At 36.1% G+C, this 16,648-nt stretch overlaps 1 protein-coding gene across 1 annotated transcript; it reads left to right on the top strand.

Annotated features, from left to right (window-relative positions):
• Nucleotides 1–7,393: 7,393 nt before the first annotated feature.
• LOC132181091 (polyamine oxidase 2-like) lies at nt 7,394–15,296 on the top strand. Its single transcript, XM_059594156.1, has 10 exons — nt 7,394–7,980; nt 8,485–8,588; nt 9,689–9,777; nt 9,859–9,972; nt 11,024–11,111; nt 11,304–11,389; nt 11,493–11,595; nt 13,931–14,028; nt 14,118–14,547; nt 14,646–15,296. Exons 1-10 carry the CDS (start codon nt 7,938–7,940, stop codon nt 14,952–14,954), a joined length of 1,464 nt encoding a protein of 487 aa, XP_059450139.1. The 5' UTR covers nt 7,394–7,937; the 3' UTR covers nt 14,955–15,296.
• The last annotated feature ends 1,352 nt before the right edge of the window (nt 15,297–16,648 follow it).

Raw genomic sequence — 16,648 nt, 5'->3', positions numbered from 1 at the left:
CATCCTTCCTCCAATGGTCAAGATAATATTTGGGAGGCAAAGATGTAACGTTATGTGCACACAATAGAGCAAAGTTATGTCTGCAAAAGATGCCTCTTGAGTCAAAGGAGTCACATGTGCATTTTACTTCAAATTCATCTCCATCTTCATTGAAGTAGACAGCATAGGTTACTACTTTCACGTATGCATCTTCAACTACTTCATTTTAAACTTTTATCTGTTCAGTCACTTGGTAGGTGCAAATTGCACCCTTTTTAGTCAAAAGGGAGACAATACAATAAATTTTGCCTATTATCTCATGCTAAACTTCTTTGAATTTGGTAATTGTGTAAACTTCTTCAAATTTTTCTTCAAAAGGATAGAAGGTTACACATCGAAGCTTAGTATTAAAAGACTTGAAATCTGCAAGACTCTCATTCTCAACCTTCTTCTGCAAAGCAACATCATATTGGTCAACAATTGCTTCAAAGTGGTAGATGGATGCACATAGCCATCGAAAAAGGCATTCATACTTTCACTCCACTGTGTAGTTCTCATACATGCCCAAAACACACCTTTTAGATATGTCGGTACCTAAAAAGTCCGCTCATTATATAACCAGCGCAACCAATCATGGTCCTTAAGCTCAAAACTATCTAGTAGACTTTGCCATCCTACCTCAAAGTCACCACATGTTTGAGACTCATAAACACATTTATGTATGACACTCTTAATGGTAGAATAATTTTTATATGATTTCAACTTGTTTGAAATTTTTTTCAAAATGTACCATAAACAATATCTGTGTCAGGTTCCTGGGAAAACTCTTGCAATTGCGATTTTCATAGCCCGATCTTAATCTGTTATAATTGCAATCGGCGCTCAGCCGTTGATGCAATTCAGCCAATTTTGAAACAACCATACAAAATTTTATGTATTCTCACTAGATATTAATGCTGCCCCAAAAAGCGTTGACTGACCATGGTAGTTCACTCCCACGAACGGAGCAAATGGCATACTGTATTTGTTAGTCAAGTATGTCGTGTCAAATGTCACGACATTCCCAAAACTTTCATACGATGTCCTACTTCTTGCATCAACCCAAAAAACATTTTTCAACCTTGAATCATCATCAAAATCAACTGCAAAGTAGAAACCACTATCGGTTGCTTGCATCTTATTCAAATAGTCTAAAAGTGCTTTAGCACCTCCTTGGCCAAGCCGAATGTGTATTTCCTTGTTAATAAAGTTTCTACAATCTTTTTCTATAAAAGGAAGATTCTCATACCCCCCATCCCCAATTTCAACAGCAAGAGAGTTAAAACTCTGACTTAGTCCAATCCCAGATATATCATTTACTATAATCTTTCTTCTTACGTTAGAATTCAAATTCATTTTGCATTTAAAATATCTTCCTTTGTTTGGACTTAAATCATGATTGTGGTCAATAATTACACTAGTCACATACCACTTTGTTTCAACCGACTTTGCATTCAACTTCGCCTTACATTCCGTTTTTATTGTGGGATATGGCTTATTTGTCATGGGTTGTGGCTTGCCTTGACGCTTACATGCAAGGGTGACACGTATCTCTTCTCTAGTGATTTTGTCTTTAGTAATTTTTTTGATTACCACCCCAAAACCTCTTTTCCGGCCAAACCGCCTATAATATGAGAAAAGTTCATCCATGGAGCTAAACGTCATAACTCGCTAAGGTTGCTCAAAATTTTCATCTTCACTTATGAGCTTCCACTTAGACTTGCCCTTGCCATTATTGTCGTCCTCATCACTTATAGTTTCATTTCCATCTACAACACAAAAATAAATAAATAAATAAATAAACAAACAAACCAAGATGCGTATATAATAAAATTCAACAAAACATCATTCAACAAATTATGGATAAAATGTACGAATGAGAGAAGAAGAGCCTAACACACCATTTTCAAGGACAATTTCAAAGGGTAGATCATCACCAACATGAATATGTGTATGTAAGTTGTCATCTTCGCATTTTTTTAAGTCCATCTAGGAGTTATTACAAGAAAAAAAATTCAAATTAGAAACATGAACTCAAAGCATGAAAAACATGAACTCAATGGTCCAAAACTCTCCAAAATTAGCACTGAATCTTCAACCCAACTCCACAAAAAATGGAGCTCATTTCCACCTCCAAGACCTCCATAGCTTCCTCATTCTAACCCCACCAATTTTCCCATTCCCTCGCCAAGCAATTTCTAGGGTTTCCCAAAATTTTCTATTATATGTCCTATTCGGTGCCCAATAATTTGCTTCAATTTTTCCTTCCTTTTTTTTTTTTTTTTTATTCTTTTACTTTGCTATGATTTATTTCTATGGGGGTGTTTCAAAGTTAGTGAATCACAAGCTTCATGTTTAGGTCAGGTACAATTTTCCTTTTTTTTTTTAAAAGGTCCCATTATCCTTATTCTATGTTTGGTTGCTGAGAAAACTAGTTCTGAACATGATACCAAAACTTGAACAAAAAGCAATACCAAACAGACTAAAAGTCTTTTAAGTTTTAGAAGAGTTTCTTATAAGGGAAAAGGCCATGGAGGGTGGTGGCGCTGCTGCTTCGTGGTGGCCGTGCACTGGATTGCAGTGGCCGGTGGTTTGGGAGAGAGGGAGAAACTAGGTTCGGGTTGGTGCTCCATAAGTATAACGTGGTGGTTGGCGGTGCTTCGTAGCCACTGAATGGTGTGGTCGGCAGTGGTGGACAGTGGTGGCAGCCGATTGTGGTGGTGGGTGGGTGGAGGTGGGAGAAATTGAGAGAGAGAGAGGGGCAGGAGATTTGGGATTTTGAGGGGTAATAGTGAAAGTGAAACCTAAAGTGAACGTACGTGTAGTTTTAATTTTTTAATAAAAAGGCTGGTTAACCCAACCTAGGTTAACCAACCCTTTTGAGGACAGGTTCCGCAAGAAATGCTTCTGAATAGCATTACTCTTGAAATGAGCTTTCATTATGAGTGTAGAAATGAACGTGTATTTTTGCATACATGTTAGGTATTGCATGTTCTATTACACCATTAAAGTATAGTTTTGTTTTTGAGGAATATAGGTGTAATCCCAGTGACAATTACTTGCAAATTTTGACGCAGAAAACTAATGTTGTATTTAAGTCATAACTATCATACATGGTCTACTGAGATATTACCTATTCTCACCAAGGTTGATGTTGTCCCGATAGACCTGTAATACAATACCGGTGCCCCAGCTACTGCACGCTACCGTCTATAACACTAGTAGTCTGACTAAGTCTCACCTCGGGTGGCCTACGCTACTAATGATGTACGTCGTATAGTGACCTGCCAATCAAACATGGTTGCGTCGGTCACGAATAACCACTGGATCCAAGATCCATATAAACATACACACATTTGACCATAAAATCAAGTCCATATAATAAGCTCATGGCCATTATACCGCACGTACTAGTGTACTATGTCATACAATGTATTTTATTAATCAATTATTTAAGGCACTTACCAAATCATATGAAAAGTAAATATGCTCACATCATATGTGTGCTCAATCAATTGACATATAACACATTTTTTTAGAAAGTAGTCATAAATATTACTTATCTCATACACCCGCTCATATCCTCAGATATTTCGAGTCCATGCTACAATGATACATAGTTTATCATTACGCGTAATACTAGAGAACCTATTATAAACACATAAGGTTCTAACCGAGAAGCAACTAGTTAGAAGGTCACAAAACCCTAATTTTACCCATTTTGGATATTGTTCGAACATTCGGGATACTGTTCAGACCTTCTAGTTTGAGGTCAAACATTTGGACTCGAGGTTGAACATTCAGTCTGAATGCCTGCAAGGCTCATATCTTCAAATCATCACGTAACACATCTTATCATAGGCTCTTAATAAGTTCATACAAACATAGCAAACCATAATATCATGCAAGCCTAAGCAAACAAGAAGTGTTTTTAAAACATTTGAAAACATTTTTGCTTTTTAAAGAGAATAATAGCACTAACTCATCATGGCACTCTAAAACTTTGTTAGAAGCATGAAAAGCATAAGATCAACATGAAAACAAACTTAGCACAAAGGAGTTTACCTTGGAGATGGCAACTCTACTTCAAACTTTGCTTATTTTCTCTCTAAAATCTTTTTCTCACTCTGAGATTGAGGTTTTTGGTTTAATAGAGGGAGGGGCGTGCATAAAGTTGAAAAGGTGAATAATGGGTTATAGACTGTCATCGAACGTTTGGTACTGTGCTCGAACGTTCGGTGTATTATAACCCAACAATTCTAGGGCTGCAGGTCGAACGTTTGGTGTGGTCCCTAGTCAAACGTTCACACTAGGGGTTAAGCTCAAACGTTCAGTGATCCCCTTCAAATGTTTGGCCAGAAGCTGAAGTTGGGTTTTTGGGTTGTTTTTCAAGTAAAGAGTTTTTAAAGCACCTTTGCAATTAATGGATCATTGGAAAATTGTAAAAATGTTGCTTTCAAGTAGTGACATTTTTCTTTTTGGGTTTCTAATGTTTTGGGGCATCACACTGGCTCAGTGAACTCACGAGCAAAGAGGCCTTCCTTTTTACAGTTAAAGCAAACCACCTCGGACTTATCCTTTTAACCAATGCACTTACTTTTCTTGTGCTTGATAGTCATTGCCTTCTTAGGTGCTACTCCAGCAGCTCCTTGTTTGTCATTGTTCTTGCACTTAGGCTTAAATTGCTTGTGTGAAATTGATTCAACCAGGTACGTGAAACTATTAGTCCTACTAGCATCTAGGCACTTAGCTTCAACTTCCAAATAATGCAACACATTATCAAAATTTTAATGATCTTATTGTGTGTAAGATTCTAGCTCATAGTCTCCCAGAAGCTAGGCAGTGAACAAATCATCGCTTGGACCTACTGCTCATTGGTAAGGTGGTTTTCTAGTAGCTTTGAGCTTGTGGATCATGGATGACATCATGTAACGCCCCCAAATCCGACTTTGGCCAGCCTGGTAGGGTTACTGACAATTACCACAGTTTAACCAACTGGTGGCTAAATGGGGAACTGCCCCTTTAAGCATTATTAAAGTTAATGCATAGAAATGTAAAATAAATTTGAGAAATCTATAGATCATTACGGCACAAGTATAATCCTCAATAATTAAAGACATGGAGCAACTATCAATAATATAAGGCAAACCTAATAATAGCATGAAGATCTTAAGACAAAGTCTGTAGTGGTAACTGCAGTACTCTTGGGTTTTAGGAAAAAGCTTCCTATAAGAGTAATAACCGCATAAATCTAACGACTTAGTAAGTAAACCTCACAATTGGATATAACATGAGCTCATTATTATTAGTAGAAATAAACATGCAGTTTTGATAAACTTTTAAAACGAGGTATTTCCTCCATTTATACACCATAAAAGTGTTGTTTGGTTAACAAGAGAGTAGTGTACTACCGGCGACAATCGCCTAAGTATTTTAATACAACAAAATTAATGTTTTATAGGTCATAACTATCATATATAGTCTACCCAAGATATTATCCCTTCTCAGCAGGGTTGGCTTTTTATCATTGATGAACAAAATGCTTCTTAAACACAGTAATACTCTAAGAGAAAATAGATTTGAAGCTCTAAATATTGATAATCCTCTCTTAGCACAATATAGAATTTGCCCTCTCAGTTGCTTAGAAAAATTGTGCTCTATAGAGTCCTATATATAGGCAATTGAGAATTAGGTTTTCTTGCTGAAGTAGAAAACCTTATTAAGGAAAACCTATGGCAGTGTTTGGACAGCTGACGACCACGTTCGAATGGACCTAAGGTTTTACAAAAATCCAAGCAAAAGATGGAAAACCCTAATGCGACAACAACCCCACTTACGTTCATATGTAATTGACTTTCGTTCGGATGGACTTGCGAACATGCAGCGGAGGAAGCTCTCGGGATTTACTATGTAACTCATCACATTCGGACGGCCCAATGAACATGCAGCGAACAGAGCTCTCGGGTTTCAGTATATAATGCAACTGTTTGGATGCCAGCGAATGCTCTTGCAAACGAAGCTTCAAATGAGAAGAAATTACACTTTTGGACATCGAATTAGCCAACCTAAAACTAAACGAATAACTAGAATAATATTCACAAACCCGAGGTCTAAAAGCATTAGAACACACATACACTGAGAGAGACATTATCATTACCTAACACACACAATTGCGCAAAGTGTTTTGCAATTCTCCTATATCTCAACCTATCCAGTGGAAGGTTATAATAGCCTCAACCCCATTGACGAGAAGGAAGAAGGACCGGAGTAATGCTTGCTTCGTATAGGCATAATGCTTGTCAATGTAACTAACATAGGAGGGGCACGCACCCACTATGAGTGCCCTCCATTTAACAACTCCATTTTTCTCCTAAGCTGCATCCATCTTTTTCATTAGGGAAAAATACATTTTACTCCCCTGAATTATCCACCCATTTGTACTTTTAACCCAAATATTTAAAAAGTGACACTTTATCCTCCCAAAGTATCTGACATTGACACTTGACTCCCATAAAGTACATTTTACCCCCTGAAGTATTTTGAATTGATATTTTACCCCCTTGAGTTAACACTTTACCCCCAAAAACTTAATTACTTCAAGGGGTAAAGTGTCAACTCAATATACTTCACAGAGGTAAAGTATACTTCATGTGGGTAAATGTCAATGTCAAATACTTTGGGAGGTAACGTGTCATTTTTTAAACATTGAAGTTAAAAGTACAAATGAATGGATAGTTCAAATGAGTGAATAGTTGAAGGGGTAAAATGTATTTTCTCATTTTCATTATATTTTTTTAATAATCAAAGTCTTCAAGCTTTACCCTGAACACTGTGCAAAACATATCATCCACAAAGGTTTGGTAAAATTTGGGCTTTTGTCCGACATGACCCTAAGAAATTATTTACACTTAAATGCGAGTCTTATCATCGTTTTGAAAAAATATCAAGTCAATTTCTTGTGTTTTTGTCTGGTATTAAAAAGTTTTGTAAGTTTTCAATTTTAACAGATAGATTTATGTTGTTTGAACTTTATGTCTATTTACGTATAAAGATATTTTGATATTGTTGCACACCATTGGTGAGAACAAAAGAATATATGCGTGAAAGGACCAGAACAGAAGAAACTTGCAAACGTTGCACTACTTGGAAAAAAAAAAGAAAAAAAAAAGGAAAGACATAGCCCCAAATATGCCGAAAAATCTGACAAATAGACCCACTGACCCACTTACGTAAACCCAATGGAATTACCATACCAACCATACCACGTGCCTAGTCAAATGGAGCGAGTACAACCTTTTCCCCTACGCCGGCGTGTACAGTATGCGAATTCCCCGCGGCCTTGGTCTCTATAAAACCCACCTAAAAGCTCGGACGCAGAGGCATACAACCACACCAATCTCAGTTCTCAGCAATCTCTCTCTCTAGGGAATTCACCTTTTTCCTTCAACCTTCCGAATTACATTTCCGTCCTTTCGTTTCCGGAAAAACCAAATCCCTAGAATCCGTTTTCTTCCTCACATGCTCTGCAAGTTGCGCCCCAATTCTTCTCCCTTTTTTCTCTCCTCTACACGAAATCGGCCAATAGGATTTTGAAATCCGATTGAATTGCTCGAACCCGTTGGAGGAACATTAAAAGAGAGAGAACTGTATGAGCTGGTCTGGGAAGCTGGGTTTCTTATTGAATTACTCGAATTCTTCTTCGAATTCCAATCATTTCACCACGTGTCTCTTAATTTTTAGTCTTCATTACTCGCCTCAATTGCCCCCGTCCCTGTTTAAATTCGAGAAAAAAAGCCTAGATCCTTTATTAATTTGTATTGATAATAATAATAATACTAGTAATTTTAATTTTAATTTTAGTAATAGTTTTAATCATTTAAATAATTGTCGTATTGTTGATCGCCGATCGTCGCTGCCAAATGGAGTCTGGACGCACCAATAGTAATCCCCAATTACGCAGAGGTTCGCTTTTCTTTTTTTTCTTTAAATAAAAAATTTTATTTGCCGGTTTTATTTTATTTATTTATTTATTATTTTTTATTTTTTATTGTTACTGCCCTTGGAGAAAAGAAAAGAAAATTGTTGCTATACTGATTGCTTCGTTATTATTATTATTATTTTTTAAATAAAAAATCTGCGTTGCGGTTTTCTGAAAATTATCGAATTATTATAATTGCAATTTGAGTTTTTACTTTCAACATGTTAGCAGGTACTTTTGAGTTTTTTTAAGAGTTTACTGGTACCAAAAGAAGGATTTCTTAGGTGCTGTTTGTGAAATTTGCGGTTAATTTTAGGAGTAATTTTAGGTTTATGTGATAAAAATTTTAATTAGGCCCTGTTTGGGGTATGGAAAAGGAAAAGAGGTTCAAGAGAAATGATTGTGATGATTTGAAATTTTTTCAATTTGTATTTGTTGTGCCGTTTTTGGTGGTGTTGCTAATCTGACTGCAATCGTGTGTTGTGTAGGTCTTTGCTACTCAAATGTGGAGAGAAAGCCATCTGTAATTGTCATCGGCGGTGGTATGGCTGGAATGGCTGCTGCTCGTGCTCTTCATGACGCCTCATTTGGGGTATTCATAATAGAATTTGAATGGAATTATTTTGTATAAGAAACTGTTGTTCTTCAGAATGCCTCATTCTAGGCTTGACATTGTTACACATTGTGTTTACTTGGCTGTGATCGGTTCTTTGCCAGCTCCCTGCTAAAAAGCTGCCTGATTTTTTGCATTTTAACTGTTGGAAAATGATAAATGTGATTGACCCTGATTAGTTGAAAAATGGATGTATGAAGCTGACCCCAATTTAGTTGAGGTTCAGTTGAGCTGTAGAGGTGGAGTTAGGGCTATTGAGTCTTAGAGGTGATCTAATGTCAGAAGGCCTGCATAATTTGTTGTTATATGCCTGGTTGACGCTGATGTATTGTGACTGGTAATTCAGGATTTTAGTGTCGCCTTAAGTTCAGCAAAGACAAGCATAGTTTTTTTTTTTTTTGTAAGTAATAAAGATTTTATTAAAAAGTGTAAGGCACCCCTAATTACACATACAGTATACACCGGAAACACCTACAAAAACCCAAAGAAAACAGCAGAAACCACAAAGCCCGAAAAGCCCTCAAACCAGACAAGCACACCAACTTAAAACCCACAAAACACCATAAGCCCTCTTACCCAAAACCCACAAAACACCATAAGCCCTCTTACCCGTAACCCACACAAAGCACTCAATACTACAACGAATGAGCCTTGCCTTTCTCACGCCTAGAGGACGGGCCTGCAGTGTCTTAGTTAATGGAGCATTTTAAGTTTAACAGCTCCCATCTACCTTTAGTCTTAGAACATGCACCCTTTACCTCCCGATGGTGATCCTCTTCAATGGCTATCAGGGGCGCCAAAGTCGTATCCTCAAACCCCTCACAAGCATAGTTAAGCCTAGTTGACTTCATCTATGCTTACTGGATAGAAAACTAATACTAGACTAATGTGGTTGGAATTTTGCTATCTATAATTTGTAGTTTGATGTTTGTGTGTGTGAGAGAGAGAGACAGAGGAAGAACAGCATCAAATATATAACGCGATCTAAACTATTTTCCTGAGCAGTTGCAATATATAATTGGATGCATGCATTTCCCTATTTGTATTTGCCTAAGTAGATGCTCTTTTTCTTTTTTCAGGTTGTCGTGTTGGAATCACGGGATAGGATTGGTGGTCGAGTTTATACTGACTACTCATTTGGTTTTCCTATTGACCTGGGTGCATCATGGTAAAGTATCCCTCTTATGAGAAATTGGAGTGTCATCTATTTATTAACTATAAAACTTATATATCTAAGGTGATGCCTTAGGTTGCATGGAGTGTGCAAGGAGAATCCCTTGGCACGATTGATTGGGAGACTAGGACTACCCTTATACCGTACTAGTGAGGATAACTCTGTGCTGTATGATCATGATTTGGAAAGGTGAGTAGGTAGCACTTTGTTGGTTTTGATGTGCTAAAGCTTCTCTTATTTCTGCCAACATGCATGGGTTCCTGTCATTTCAAATTCCAAATTTCATCTTTTCAGCCTGTTTGTAATATGTAAAATTTAAAAAGTTTGAATTTATCAAAAGAGATCCATTTGAAATTGGGACTGGATCCCCTTACTGAATCACATTAAGACTATTCCCTAATGTGGCAATGCCCCTCTGGTTCTAGTCAGGTTTATTGATACACTGAATTTTGAATTATTATTGAGCACTGGTATGTGGATTTGTTGAGTTGTTTCTCTTTTTTTGATAAGTATGAGAAGGTCAAGCTAAAATATTTGATTGCTTTAATTTTGACCAAGGAGAGGTTCTTGTGCATTTTTAGATTTTTAAACCAACATTCAGCCAGATATGCATCTTAATTATATATTACATTTATATTTCTCCCTATGTCACAGTATTGTAATGAAATGTAAGTCCATATAACATTTCTGCCAGCCATAAACTAAAATACATTGAAAGACAAATAACTCGTTCAAATGTACTGTTCGAGTGATTGTGCTAAAATTGGTGATACATTTTTATTATATCTTTTCCTTCATGTTTATGGCTTCCACATCTTGTAGGTTCCCTCTCTCTAACTCTGGCTGAATTTAATGATTGTGCTTCTCGCAGGGTTTTCTTTTAAATTGCTTAAACTCTGGTAGTTGTATCAAAACTGGTGGTTGAAAAGCCCAAATATTATAGCAAAGCTTTGTAAAATTTAGTTGATTATGTTGTCACTAATTAAAAGTTCATAAGTACTATTTTATGTTATTGTGTTGTGTCTTCCTGTAAAATTAGCAGTAATTTCACTTCATAAGATTTTCTCCCTTTATGGATTGTATTGGTAACATCGAGAGTTTAAGCTCCATTTTTATTTTTGTGACATTTCCTCCAGTAACTGGAATTCCTACACTCTGAAGTAATTTTTGCTTAAATCTCTAAATTTGAACCTCTGAATGGATAATTGTATTGATTTCATATTTTCTTTGTTCTTTGCAGCTATGCTCTCTTTGATATGGAAGGGAATCAAGTTCCTCCAGAGTTGGTCACTAAAGTTGGTGAAGTATTTGAGAGCATTTTGGAGGAGGCAAGTGATCTTTTATTTTTAATTATTTGATTTTAGTTTTTCTGTTTTCTTCATAGATACCATTGTCAAAGTCGAATGTAGTTGCTGCAAATGCAATCAAATTGGATCTTATGCTTCTAGTAATTGAGCTTCAGGTGGTATTGTGTCTAATGATGGACATTCATTGACTTGGTTTTTCTTTCATGAATGCAGACAGATAAAATAAGACAGGAATATGCTGAAGACATGTCCATCCTCCGTGCTTTCACAATTGTTTTTGACAGGAGGCCAGAATTGAGGTTCAATCACATTAATAGCATTTTTCCATTATTGTTTCGATTCTGCATGTTTCCATAATTGTTTTTGAAAAGATGAATTACTTAAATTGACTCTTGCATACAGGATGGAGGGCCTTGCCCATAATGTGCTTCAGTGGTATTTATGTAGAATGGAAGGCTGGTTTTCTGGGGATGCTGATACCATCTCGCTAAAATGTTGGGATCAGGCAAGTTTTATCCATCAAAAGTTTAGATATTGCATGACTTCTTGAAATCTACATTGTGCATTAAAGAGGAATTTTATATTTTCAAGATGAATGGCAAAACAAGAAGTGTATAATGGCAACAGTAGAATCTTAGATGGTTTCTTATGTGGAAACTTGAAATGAGCAAGTGCTTGTTGACATGATTAAAGCTTTTAGAATGCGCTTTTTTTTTTATTTGTGCCCAATCTTTCATTTTACCTGGTGGCAATGTAGCATAGTAATGTTTGGTGGAAAACTGTTCTTGCTTTTAATGTGCAGAGTAACATCTATATGGTATTCAATTATTTAGATTATAAGCCCATGTCCAATCATAGATATCTTTTTCTTTAATTCTTCTACTACTTGTAGCATAGACAAAGTGGTTATTTTGAATCCGCAGAACTATGGAATTAGGAAGTCCTGTCTCCCAGGAACGCCTCGTATAATCTTGTCTTAACTTCCAAAGGAAATACTATGTTATAAATATTCAGATCACAGATCTTAAAATAAACAAGGACAATTGCATTATGAGAAATGCTAGGAGTCAACAAGTTTTTTATATTTGGCCCATATTTTCATACAAATTCAATAGATCAACCATTAGATTTGTGGGATCTACCATTAACTTATGTAAGGTTCACATAAGTATACAAATCTAATGGTTGATTTGTAAGATGAAATGTACCAGATATAGAGAAAATACTGACCCCCATTATCCATAAAATTTCTGTATGAAGTTGATGTTGCTTTTAATGGATTTCAATGGAACAGTCCTGGAAGCCTTTTGCATAGCGCAGAATGTATAGATAGACAATACCTTTATTATAAAAATTTTGAATGCTTTGCTTTGAGTCTTACAATGAAGTTCTTTTTTTCCTGTCCAGGGTCCTTCATGCAAAAATTTACAGACCTTTTATATAATAACTTTGATGTAACACCTCTATGCATTTGTTGTATATTGAAACTTAAGCAGTATAATCAACTTAGACATATTTTTCTGTTCAGTTAAGCAATTTCTAAGAATAGGTCATTTTAGAATCTTTTAATATGTTTGAGTGCTCTTATCCTTAGGCTTGCGTCTGGCTGGCTGCACGAAAACTTGTCCTACGCGCATACCCATTATTTCTATATTGAAATTGTGTAATATGTTTTGTAATTGCATATGGATGCATAAATGGGACATCTTAAATGAATTGGGACCACTCATAATTAGATTCTGTGAACATATATTCAGTTTTATAGAACTTTTTTTTAAAAAAAAAAAAAAAAATTATTGGGTTCATTTTAGAATTTTTACATCTTGTGCTTATCCTTTTGGGTTTACTGCTGCCCAGCTTCACAAATACTTGTCCTAGACACATACCCACTCTTTCTCATGGATTGCATTTTAAATGAATTGGAACAATTCATAATTGGACTTTGTGAACTTATAATTCAGTTTGATAGAACTTAATTTTTTTTTTCTTGCTGGATTTCAAAATTATTTATTGCTATTAGTCCGAATGGATTGGTTCCTAATTTATAGTGACAAATCCAGCGACATCCTGATCTTGTATGACAAATTATCATTTAAGATGTAGTGGTTCTTGGGAGACTAATCAATAATTTGGACTATTTACACATCTAATAACTTCTTCCCTACCAACCCCCACCCTTTTTTTTTTTTTTTTTTTTTTTTCATTTTTTAAAGATGTAAGAGTATTATAAAAGCTACAACATAGTGCCAAGTCTAGCTAATATTAGCCAAAGGCCCACATATCTTTTTCTATGAAATTGTTTCTCCATTCGCTGTATGAAGACAGATATAAGTTCTGGTACTGATACAGCTCTATCGTGAGAGAGATAATATGCCTTCTAGCAAGTGTGAGAGTAGTGAGCCCACTGCCCTTTGTAGCAAGAAATATTCCTTTCTTTCCATGTGGAAAAGTTGTCATATTGGATTCTATTCATTATAGTTGTCAAAAAGAGAGATAAAGGCCACCTCTTTCTAGCGGGAAATATTCCTGTCATTCCTCTGGGGAAACATTTTGATGTTGGGTTAGGGGATATACCATCAAGTATGGTTATAGAAAATAACAAAATGAGAATTAAATGTTAAAGCCATATGTTACATAGAAAGGAAAAAAACTCGAAGATTAGAAGATTTCATTTGGTGATCAATATCAAATAGTCTTGGAAATTTTTGTTAGAAACCTTTGTCCTTTTTAATGTGTACATTTGATGATATTGTTTTTCATTCCTGCTTGTTGCGTTTTTGGGCATATTGGTAAAGACATGTATTGACCGCATGCTGCAATTGTTTTCCTCTTATATATAGGAAGAGCTGCTACCTGGTGGTCATGGGCTTATGGTCAGGGGCTACATCCCTGTTATAAACACTCTTGCCAAAGGTCTCGACATCCGTTTGGGGCACAGGTATGGATAAATTATTATTTGCATTCTTTTTCATTTGCTCAATCCTTATGTTTCGTCACGTAAATTATCAATTCTTGTCCTACCCACAGGGTTACAAAGATTGTAAGGCGTTATAATGGAGTGAAGGTAACAGTAGAAAATGGAAGTACATTTGTGGCAGACGCCGCCGTTGTTTCTGTGCCTCTTGGTGTGCTGAAATCAAAGACCATAAAGTTTGAGCCAAAGCTCCCAGAGTGGAAGGAAACAGCCATTGCTGAGCTTGGTGTGGGGATTGAGAATAAAATAGTGTTGCACTTCGAAAAGGTGTTCTGGCCAAATGTCGAGTTCTTGGGAGTGGTTTCTGAGACATCTTACGGATGCAGCTACTTTCTAAATCTTCACAAGGCTACTGGTCACTCTGTCCTTGTGTACATGCCCGCTGGGCAGCTAGCCAAAGACATTGAGAAAATGTCTGATGAAGCTGCTGCTAATTTTGCTTATACGCAACTCAAAAGGATCCTTCCAAATGCTTCTGCCCCAGTAATGCTTCCACTTCATTTTATTTGTCCATTTTTGAAATTTTTTGAGTTAACATACATAGAAGACTTATCTATTTTATTTTATTTTGAATTACTCAGATTCAACATCTCGTTTCTCGGTGGGGCACCGACGTCAACTCGCTCGGCTCCTATAGCTATGATACAGTAGGCAAGCCCCATGATCTGTATGACAGGCTAAGGATCCCAGTGGACAACTTATTCTTTGCAGGGGAGGCAACAAGCGCTAACTACCCAGGGTCGGTGCACGGTGCTTTCTCGACCGGACTGATGGCCGCCGAAGACTGCAGGATGCGAGTCTTGGAACGTTATGGGGAGTTGGATTTATTCCAGCCAGTCATGGGTGAGGAGAGCTTGGTGTCTGTCCCACTTTTGATCTCTCGGCTGTAGATTTAGGCCGCCCCACCATTATTATAATAATTATGCAATAGGAGGTATGTTAACATGGAATCTGGCTAACACATTATAGCCAATTGGATTGGCCCGATTGGGAAATGTTGTGGAAAACTACCATTTTCCCATGGCTTGCCAGATGTTGGTTAATGTGTAATAATCTCCTTCTGTGTGACATTCATGTAGTTATCTATACTTGGACTGTCAGAAAAAAAATGAATCTAGTAATCGGAGAATTATGCTAGTGGGAGGCATTATGTGGTTTGTAGGTGCCTCCGCTTAATTGGTGGGAAGGACACTAAAATTTGCTATATGAAGTTTGATAAGTATGATTGTGGAGCTCTTGGTCACCCTGATGCTGCATTTATAACAAGAAAGATGTCTTTTTTGGAATCTTGGAAAAATGAGTTTCCTAAAAATATTTTCTGCCAAAAACATTTTTCTCTAGGAGGATGATAAGCATCAAAAGAAGACTTATGATAAGACTCTAGTACTATAGGATGATAAAGCATCAAGAAGAAGACTTATGATAGGACTTCAGTACTATCCTACAGTGTTTAAACTTGTATTGTTTTGAGTGACTAGAGTAACTCTTAAACTCTACAATACAATATAAGTTTAAACACTATGATAGTACTAGAGTCCTATCATAAGTCTTCTTCTTGATGCTTATCATCCTCTGCATTATCTCTAGGAATTTGAGTTTGAGTAGGTCTAATAATTAGTGTTTCTAGATTTTTCTATACATGGTTGTTAAGTAAAGCGAATAGATATTGGAAAATTCTAGATTTTCTGTATGTGATCTCAAGAACACTTTTTTTAACAAAAATCTCAACTTTCCTTTGCCAACACATCAACAAATGTAAGAGCTAAAGATCAACTCTTTAGCCGTGTGAAAAGCATTCTGGAACACATTCTTAAAACTCAAATTCCAAACCCTAGAGTTAAATTTTTTCTAAAGAAAACCCTTACTTTCTAGTCAAAAATTCTAGCACATACATCCATCCACCCACGAAAATAACATAGTAGAGAACTTATTCACAACCTAACGCAGCAAAAGGTTTGGGTAAGGGGTTACTTCTCTTAGGCTCAGTTTGACAACCGATTTTGCCAAGATTTTGGCTCTATACTATTCATCTCATTTTTTTTATTTTTTCAATATTCTCTTACTTTTTACATCATATCAATTATTTTTTATTATTATTCAAATAAAAAAATCACTACAAAACAAAATTTTTTCTTTTTTCTATACCAAACATTCTTACTTTTTCACTTAAAAAAAAAACATTTCTTACTTTTTTTTTCACATCAATCACTTTTTGCTACAGTATCGAACCAAAACCAAAACAAAATCGTTTATCAAACGAATCTTTAAAGATTTGAAGCTAAAGCTAAAAATTTCAAGAAATCTTTAAAGATTTGAAGCTAAAGGTAAAAATTTCAAGAAATCAGCTTCTTGGCACTCTAGTCTTCCTCTTTCTCTCTCCGGTGTTTGGGAGGCTGAAAAACATGCAAGAGTGGCATCTAGGGTTTAACTTGGGGCTTTTAAAGACCCTCCTTGAGCCTTCATTTGATTTGCAAGCAAACTATCACCATTCGGACACTTCTCAAACTGTTAGGACACTTACTAAATTTCAAAACTGACATGGGTTGTTCAAATGTTATCAAATAGCTTTCCTATTTTTTAGGAA

The sequence above is a fragment of the Corylus avellana genome, chromosome ca5, assembly GCF_901000735.1.
Source record: "Corylus avellana chromosome ca5, CavTom2PMs-1.0".
Lineage (NCBI taxonomy): Eukaryota > Viridiplantae > Streptophyta > Magnoliopsida > Fagales > Betulaceae > Corylus > Corylus avellana.
Note: the sequence above shows the minus strand (reverse complement) of the source record. Positions and strands in the feature narration are given on the sequence as shown.

What these genes read in the sequence shown, in the direction of transcription:
- LOC132181091 (XM_059594156.1), top strand. Translation starts at nt 7,938, where the DNA reads ATGGAGTCTGGACGCACCAATAGTAATCCCCAATTACGCAGAG. An exon ending in ATTGACCTGGGTGCATCATG is followed by an intron (nt 9,778 to 9,858) that starts GTAAAGTATCCC and finishes GTGATGCCTTAG; the next exon opens with GTTGCATGGAGTGTGCAAGG. An exon ending in GACATCCGTTTGGGGCACAG is followed by an intron (nt 14,029 to 14,117) that starts GTATGGATAAAT and finishes TCCTACCCACAG; the next exon opens with GGTTACAAAGATTGTAAGGC.